The sequence below is a fragment of the Anneissia japonica genome, unplaced genomic scaffold (assembly GCF_011630105.1).
Source record: "Anneissia japonica isolate Jap-2015-1 unplaced genomic scaffold, ASM1163010v1 scaffold7766_len575116_cov191, whole genome shotgun sequence".
In the NCBI taxonomy this organism is placed as follows: domain Eukaryota; kingdom Metazoa; phylum Echinodermata; class Crinoidea; order Comatulida; family Comatulidae; genus Anneissia; species Anneissia japonica.
Window position 1 is genome coordinate 347,287 of NW_022694700.1, and position 10,000 is coordinate 357,286.

At 32.3% G+C, this 10,000-nt stretch overlaps 1 protein-coding gene across 1 annotated transcript; it reads right to left on the reverse strand.

The window, feature by feature from the left end:
• Nucleotides 1-481: 481 nt before the first annotated feature.
• On the reverse strand, nt 482-7,750 carry LOC117101170 (LIM/homeobox protein Awh-like). Its single transcript, XM_033241055.1, has 5 exons — nt 7,451-7,750; nt 6,409-6,590; nt 3,902-4,131; nt 2,850-3,113; nt 482-2,287 (listed from the first exon to the last, which is right to left on the reverse strand). The coding sequence occupies exons 1-5, from the start codon at nt 7,619-7,621 to the stop codon at nt 2,208-2,210; spliced, it is 927 nt and encodes a 308-aa protein (XP_033096946.1). The 5' UTR covers nt 7,622-7,750; the 3' UTR covers nt 482-2,207.
• Between the last annotated feature and the right edge of the window lie 2,250 nt (nt 7,751-10,000).

The following is a 10,000-nucleotide window of genomic DNA, read 5'->3' on the forward strand; positions in this document are numbered from 1 at the left end:
AGCAATTATTTTTTTCCCTTTTTATATTATATTTATAATGTAATTTTTTTAAAAGGCTCGTAATCATGTTTGTGGGATGTCTTGTTTTTAGGATATAATGATAATTAAAAAGCACCACTAATGATTAAGCGCCTCCTCTTTCGAATATACACCGCGCATTGAAGCCTCTAAACAAAGTAATTATTATAAGCACCATGGTGACTATTGGGTCATTTTTCATAATTTATGCTATTATCATTTGTTTATTTGATTATTTATCTTGTGTTTAAACAAAATTAAAACCTCACAGAATGTACAGCGTTGTATAGTACTACTATACAATAGACCTGTTATTATAGATCAGATATAGATTTATGAATGTGACAACTTACAACAACAATGCAGAATATTAAATTAACACTAACCACACCACTCTTATTAAAGTATATTAAGAAAAAAGGTGTCGCACATTAATTTTAAAAAAAAACAAGGATTGCACAAATCATGAGTTCAATAAGGAAACGTCTTTCAACATTTATTCAGCGCAAGCCTACTAATAACAATAATACACACCAACATTATACAAAACAATATTTACTTACATACGTGTGGCCTATGGCCACCAATATAATTTTCGTACAGTATCTATTATATCGTAATATCTATTTACACAATCTATGACTAATCTTAATATATTAATTCGCATCAAGCTGTTTCCAACAGTTGATTGCATATTCGAAACTTTTTCCCAATGATAATCTTGAGTGCCGAAAAAGTAAGATAAGATTTGTTCTTTAGTTTAAAACTAGGATGTCAAAAACGTTATCGAGCGTGTATGGCGTTCCATACTACACAGCCTGAACATTAATAGGTGTCACACTTAACACTTATGAGATCCACCAAAAATCCAGGGAAGAAATATCTTAAAATATTTTGTGTATTTAATAATAATACTTCTTATTAGTATTATTAAAAAATAACTATATAAATATTAAAAAAAAAAAAAAACAATGAACAAAAATATTACCAAAAGTAATAAGCCTAAAAACTATTAATAATAATATGAATATTAGTAATAATAATAATAATATCATGAATAGTAACTAATAATAATATTATTAGTAACGAAACAAAAGCATTTTTGAGTTGTTTTCTGTACCATATGGTTGGTAGCATTTAAGTGAGAAATAGCAATAATAAAAATAAATAGTAAATAAAAATAGAAATTAAAAAATGAACAAAATGGAAAATGACATGAGAATTTTTTTATAAAAATTAAGCATTAAGGAACGGAAATTTAGGAAAAAAAATATAGGCATACACAAACTCCATTCAAACACATGCGTAGAAACCAGTAATAGTAACATAAATACAGGAATACTATTTATGTTATGTAACATGTGTATATACTGTACTTCATTGCTGCATGCATAATTAAGGATAGGGAACAACACATTCATGACCATTTGCAAACAAAGATTGTTAATATCCAGTCGGTTGCATGAATATTATAATATATTTGGTAACGGTTTTCTGTATTTAATCGAAAAAATCCTATTTTTATTGCACATATATATTTTAAAATAATTTTGTCCAGCTCTACCAAAGAGACAAATACAGAAAAACTAAATAAATTAAAAATGAATACATATATCTTATCTTTAAACATGTTTCGAAATATCAAAGTAACCGGTCATGAAAATCCCTTAATTATACAATGTTATACATATCACTCAGAACTTAGAATACAGTTGATCCTCCTTTACCAGGGTGCATGTTTTTGCTCCGAAATTTACTACACATGACTACATATTTCGATCACACACAGGCAATAACCTGTAAGTACATTTGTTCGGACAAAATGATCTGTTGGCCTACATGTTCATTCTTTGTGTAAAAGTGGGACTTATGGAAGATCGAACAATTGTACTGAATGAAGCCAATGAAAACCTTCTTTGAATAAATAGATAGATGAATAAATTAATAAATACCCTAATGAATTAATTAATATTTTCTTGTAGGATTATACATTTATAACCTTAAATACAAGATAAACCTTATTTAATTAACATGGCATGGTATCTTTCTGATCACTTCGAATATTCAATAAATTCTAAGAAACGCATAAATAATTATAAAATATACGTTGAGCACCAGGATCGTCGTGTATTCTGTAAATAGTTGCTGTTTTTTCAAGTTAACGGTTTCGTTTGACGACATAAAAGACGTTACGATTTTGGAGAACAAAGCATTACGTGAGTACAGGCGCAGTATGTATGCCCGCACTTAACACACGGAGATTGTGGAGCTGGAAAATAAATTAAAATTAGTTGTAAGTATATTTGACTCGTAATTATTAGTTCTATTTATTATGAAAAATACTGAAAAAAACAAACAGAAAATACAAAACCATCATCATGTTCATTTAATGATGAAAACAGAAAGTTTACAGATTTTGGTTGTTTAGTACAACCCCTTCCGGGACTATAATGTATGTATATGGTATTTCAGTCTTATACAATCTGATGTATTTATACACTCATTATGACATGTTTCATGTAAAATCTTGGTTGATTAACATACGCGACAATAATTAACGTAATTATGACTATCGCAATGTACATGCCAACACAATTAATCCGATTTATTTCTCGCCAAAATATTCTGTAATTGTATTTATGGATTGCTCTGTGTATGACTGATCACAGCAGAAGGGCCTTCAAGAGGTAATTAAATTTGACCAATCAACGTTTTCACCATTTTGAAGAAGGCGCGGTAAAAATTGAATTATTATTAAAGGCTTATTATGAGTGCAGATCATTTATAGAGGCTTACGCACATTTTTAATGTAAAAAATCAAGTTAACTTACGACTTGGAGGCGATCCTTCGTTGTGCCCGCCGCGGGATTGATATTTCTTTTGGCGCGCTCTCGAGTTTTGAAACCAGACTTGGGTTACTCGCTTGCTTAGACCAGTGATTGTGGCGATCCGTTCCAGGTCCTGGCCGTCAGGATTGCTGTCCACTTGGAAATTTGCCTGCAGCACCTCCAACTGCTCCTCTGAGAACGTCGTACGGATGCGCTTTGGTCGGTGGAGCATCCTTGATTGACCAGATGACGAATCGTATGAGCTATCTGCAAACATGAAACAACATATTTTTGATTATCTTTATGCTGTCTCTTATACACATCTAGATGTGTATAAGAGACAGCCTTTATTGGGTGTATTAAAGGTTACAACAATGAGTCTGGTGTAGACGTAGCAAATATCAAGCACAAAGGGTATAGACAATAACTTGGTGGTTTGTAATTAAACGGACGAACTTAAAATGTATTAACTGAACACAAACAACTAAACAATTGGAAATTACTAAAATACCTAAGTAAGGCCCTCTGAAACAATAATCATAGAGAGAATGAGATTATATTCAGTATTACAGCAACAATAACAAAGCATAGTATAGGCCTATATCAATGACAATGATATAATGTCTATATACAGGATAATTTGAGTAATCTTAATATTTCTTTATAGGCCGCTATAAAATGATGGCACCTTCGCCTTATTAGGTCACGTACTATGTAGGTCTATAATTGTTAATATAGTGACTAAAACTGTCAAATAAAGAAACCTTCAACTATGGTGATGTTAGGGTGATTACGGTAGTCAAACATTGTCTAAGAGTTTTTATACCACTATGATGACGACCCGTTCATCAAGCTATTCATACTGGGGTTTTGGTTGCTCAACTATTTAAACAAGTATCTTTACGAGTACTGAAGTGTGGGTGTAAGTGATAGATGAATTCCTACATTTTCTCCAAGAGCTGAACCCATGACATAAAAAAGTTAACCACATATTCACAAATTCCACTCGGTCTGAGTGCCGGTGAAGGAGAAAAAATATATATTTTTATAATTACCTCCATCACTCCCAGACCCGCCTTTCATCGACAACTCGACGGTTTCCATATAGTGTGCTTTGCAAAGGACCCTGTTGTCCATCATGGCAAACTCTTCTCCCGTCGAAAGTTGGCGTTTGCAGTTGTCACAGGCAAAGCAGGCCAGGTGGAACACGTAATGTTTGGCTCGCCGGACCCAGTCACTAGATTGTATACCTCGTTTACACCGTGCACACTTTGTCCCGAATTCCCTGTTGAAACAGACAAAAATTAAGTAAGATAACCAGTAAGAAATCTATTAACATTAAGTAATAGGCATACTGCCTGAGAAGACATTCAAAAAATAAGAAATTTTAGAAATATGCCTACTAGGACATTATAACTTTAACAAATAGTTTAGACCTACTAAAGCTTAGAGTGATATACTATACTATAGAGGGAATACCTACGTAGGCCTATTAAATTACAGCAGATTCATAGTGCGAATGTGCACGAACATGAAGGTATTCGAGCTTTGTTATCGTACAGTTGAAATGCAGACCACATGAACGATTACAACTGGTACAATAGTTTTGAAAGTTAGGTTCCTATTCAGATAATGTCCATCGTAATTGATTGATATCCACATAACGTTTGTCTTTTTAGCAGGTTTCTTTCTTTTTTTTAAATTAGTTTTTAGGATTTTATATGAAATTTTATTTTGTTAAGGATTGATACCAAAATCGACGTGAAAAGATTACTCCAAAGTACTGGACACGACTCAATTACCGCATATCCCACTATACAAATTAACTTTATTAAACGATTTGTTAGAGTTAAGTGGCCAACGTGTTATATCAACACATCATTTAGATAATCGGTTTCATCAGCCTTAAGGAAAATCATTAGCACCCTAATTCCAATCAACAGCCTTAGATGGGGGTATTCATTGTTGTATATTAAGTCTCCTCTATAAATAACCGAGAGTACTTGCTCAATTAAAAGAGATTAAAGCAAAGACTGTGGAGGTTAACTAGTGACTAATAATGCGAATTGAGTATTTTGTTTAAATACCACTCACCACCATTTCAATGCAATAGAAACACTGGTCGATCACCATCGATTTTATTATTGATATTATTTTATATAATCAATTAGCGTGTGTTAGTTTAAGATCGTTAATCCAGAGTGATAGCCTTGTGAGGAAATGCCTGGCCAATGAGAGGGGGTAATATGCACCCTTATAAACTGTCCGTACAACAAAAGAGTAGCCTTCGTGCATCTAGTTTGGGCATCGTATAATCATTGTGTAGTTTCTTTCAAGGATGGTGTTGGTTGAATGCCAGTTGGTCAATTTGCGTCATACTTAGGCCTACATAGGCAAATATTTTTTTTTGGTGAATGGACACAATTAGTTTGTATACTGTAATGACATTTTTCGTGTGTTCTGAATCATAGGTATTTATGCGCATATGGTTTTATTGAGAAAATCAAATACCCATTTATTGAATTTTGATTATAGTTTTATTCCTATATGAAATACGAAATTAGTTTAGTCAACCGATATGTTTCTTTAAATTAGCAAAATCTGTTTAATTTGAAGACTGTTTCTGTGGCATATGATCCTGGTCAAAACTATGATTAAGTTTGTTTATCATCTTCAAATGGATGAAGGTTGGAAAAGCCTACTGGTGCTCTGAGCCCTGGAATTGAATAGTTTGTCATGGCCAGCCTTGATTTGCCCCACCACTTCAGAACATTTAAAAGTTCGTTGTTGTGTCTAAATACATTCTTTCACTCTCATATTTTATACTACCACACTGCTCTGGTTTTCAAGTTGTCTTGACACAAATGTATATGGGTGGGCAAGACTAGTAAACATTTTTGAGGTTTGCAAGACTGCTTACCAAGCAAAGAAAATATCCTTAGACATATAAGTTCCTGGCAAAACATAGGAAAAATATTGGCAAGATAAGCTATGCATGTTTCTGTCTAAGCAAGAGGCTCCTGAATTATAACCTTTTTAAATTTAAAACATTCCTTCAAGCCTATAGGCTCTGAATATATAGGCCTATCGCAATTTTAACATCGATTGCATTAAAACTGAGGCCTAATTTTTAAAAAATCATATAACTTTCGCGATACAGCTTATGTTTACTGAGTGTTCTCAAATGTTCGAGACAGCCCAAAATAGATAATGCACACCCAGGAGAATGCCGAATTGTTCGAAAATATTTATAATGAATTTTTACTTCTTATTTTCAAACTAAGAGATTTTGAAAACATTTTCATAAGAGTGCGATTTCTGAGCGGGTGACAAACATCAACTCCAGTCATAATGAGGCCGAGGTAGATGTGTTCTCTCTTGACAACAGCACCCCCAACTTGTCAACTGCATTAAATTATGGGATATGAACATTTTGTGCCCACTAAAATAGATTGGCAGCCAGGGATGTAGGCCCACTGAAATAACAGCCTGTTGACTAATTATCGCTTTTGTACTTTTTACATTCGGAACCATTTTAATAAGAGACCTCGGAAAAACATACCTGACATAGTCTATCTTGCAGTACACCTGTCCGTCTTTGAAGTAACACTTGTGATGACCACTTAGACTACAAGCACACACACAACAATGAAGGCATCCCGTGTGCCAGGAATGATGTCCAACCTTTAAGAGGAAACGGTCCGATATTGGATCGCCGCACCCTACACAACCATCACTATCAGTCTGAAATATAAATGAATAAATAATAACAATAATAATAATAGTAATAATAATAATAATAATAATAATAATAATAATAATAATAATAATAATAATAATGATGATGATGATAAATATAAAAATAATAAATTATAACAATGTACACAATAAATGTTGTGATGATAATATGGAAATTGTTATATAAGCCTATATGTTATAACTGTCTCATTTTAAATATGGGTTTTTCTAGCTTTCATATAAGGGCAATGCTGATTCACATTCAGTTTTAATTGTTGGTTAATTTTCACTTGGAAGAAATAGACTATAGTATAACTTCACAGAGTAAAATAAATAACTAAAATTGATATTGATATAAGAAATTACAAAGTACTGTCCATTCTATTGTTTTAGGTAAATATACACACATTTCGAGCGATCGACCGTGAATCAACGGCCATCCTATTATGTATATTATATAAAAAGTCTACATATCAACTTGCAATTTTGTAATTTCTCATAAATCCATGATATATATGATATGATATTAAAAATTTTACGTTACAATAACGTACGGTAAACCTAATAGATCACTGTCTAGTGGCTCGGCTCTAAGATGCCGATGAGAACACAGGCCTAAAGTAGCATAAGGAGTCAAGTAAAATATCATTAAAATATATAAAAATATTGGTTGGTCAAATATTTGATTATTTAAGATGTTAATTCTTAACTATCTATCTATCTATATATATATTTGCTGTCTCATAGTGTTTGTTTTTATAATTCTTTAAATAGAATGAAAATATAACATTTATAAATTATATTCAGTTTATATATATTTTCTTTAGTCTCTTGTGTCTGCACATTTAACATTTCTGCCAACTTACCGACATACTTTCGTCGTCGCTGGTAAAATCTTCGACAGATCCCGGCTCAGTCTTTACAATCACATTTCTGTTGCCTATAGTACCCAACATTGGGCCAATTTTACTTGTTAAATTTGCCTTAGCAAATTTTTCTGAAAAGATACAACCGGGGCTACGATTACGTATCTTCATTTGTTGTTTGTATGATCGCAAGAATAAGTTAAGCCTTAGAACGTGGTTGAGTTAACTATCGTACAGATTTCGTCCCTGTACCACCAGGCACAATCATTCGTGTCGTGTGGGTTTATCCAATTGAAAACTCTCAACTTTAGATCAGCCAATGGGAAACCACGCCTTGGTGGCGTCTTCTGCACTTTTGCTAAGAAGTACTAACTGTCAATCACTGTGACGTAATTACATAAGACTCTATTGATCGCTCCCCTTATTGTCTTATTTTTAAGACAGGCTTTTTATTATGTTTTGTCCTACTGCAGTTGCCTCATACTTTTGTTTAATGGGAGACCATCTACATATTCACACTTCTATTACGAGTTCATGGGTGTTTCTTTGGCTCATTCTTTGCGAACTGCTAGTTGAATGACATGGTGTGTAACTCAGGAATGCTACGTTTTCTACAAAAGCACATTACTTTAAATGTTGATGTCAGTGGAAAGTAACGTATTGTTAAAAAAAAAAAAACAACCCCGCATTATTTCCTAATAATGTATATACCACTTACTGTACAAACTTTAAAGTTCAAGCAAACAGTAGGCCTATATATTAATATCGTGTTCTAAGAAAAATAATTAAAAATGTTCTAAATTTAAAAAAAATAAAAATGTATATACATATATGTACATTTAGTGAAAACAGACCTATGTATGATTAAGATACCCTTAAATTTGTGACAGAAAATGTAAGACTTAAAATATTATATATATATATATAGAAAATATATATATTATGTATATATAAATATTGTAGGCCTATACATTAATATCGAGTTCTAAGAAAAATAATTAAAAATGTTCTAAATAAAAAAAAATTAAAAATGTATATACATATATACATATATATATATACATTTAGTGAAAAAAGACCTATGTATGATTAAGATACCCTTAAATTTGTGACAGAAAATGTAAGACTTAAAATATTATATATATATATATATATAGAAAATATATATATTATGTATATATATATATATATGTATATATATGTGTATGTATGTATGTATGTATGTATGTATATGATAGAACAATTTCTAAAATAAATGGAAAGAAATACTGAGCGTACAATGTTGGATGGTAAATACATTATACACTCACTATAGACAACATAATCAGTCGATGCTGTTAGATCGATTATATATATATATATATATATATATATATATATATATAAATATATATCAAATATGTTTGCATCACTTCTCACTTTATACTATCTGACCTTTTATACCCTCTCACATTCGCCACTGGGGAAGGACTAATGTTGTCCGAAACATCTTTTATTTCTGGCTATTTACTTACGTTACTTTTTTTAGCTGTTGCTTATCATTTCTTTTTCAGTATTTTTCATTTTAATAATATCTATGTGTGTGTGTGTGTGGGTGTGTGTATGGCTTAAATTTGTATTGTACTCGTTTTCCTCTTATAATTTCTTGGAAACCATAGTTGATAGGCAGTGAACGTACGTTCTTGCAGGTCTTTCAAGCCAACATCCTTTCGCTCAGCTCCGCTCTAAGTAAGGTTGACCAAATACATTCTAGACATACCAGTCCCGTAGTAGCCAAAGCTGTATGGATCTGATGTTTTGAGTAAGTAATACTGTTATTGAATCGAATACAATGGGGCTTAGTGACTTTTATAGGTGAGGCGGGACTAGGAAGGTCACTGGACTCCAGTCTCACTCCTATTGTAATACTACTACCCTGCCATATTATTAAAACGTATTAATTATCCAATTACGAGAAAAAGTAACGTATGGTACTACTCGTTGTAAATAGAATCCAAAAAACGGAACTGTGACAATGACATAATAGGCCGACAATGCAGTTTTTGACGATTGAACCTTGCGACTACATCAATTTTAATTACCAAATAATTAATTGATGACTAGGTCGTTAAGTTACTGTAAAATCAACCCAATATAATATTAGGTAGACATTATAATCTTAATGACGGTAATTATCTAGATGTGTATAAGAGACAGAAAATAGATTGGCAGCCAGGGATGTAGGCCCACTGAAATAACAGCCTGTTGACTAATTATCGCTTTTGTACTTTTTACATTCGGAACCATTTTAATAAGAGACCTCGGAAAAACATACCTGACATAGTCTATCTTGCAGTACACCTGTCCGTCTTTGAAGTAACACTTGTGATGACCACTTAGACTACAAGCACACACACAACAATGAAGGCATCCCGTGTGCCAGGAATGATGTCCAACCTTTAAGAGGAAACGGTCCGATATTGGATCGCCGCACCCTACACAACCATCACTATCAGTCTGAAATATAAATGAATAAATAATAATAATAATAATAACTGTCTCTTATACACA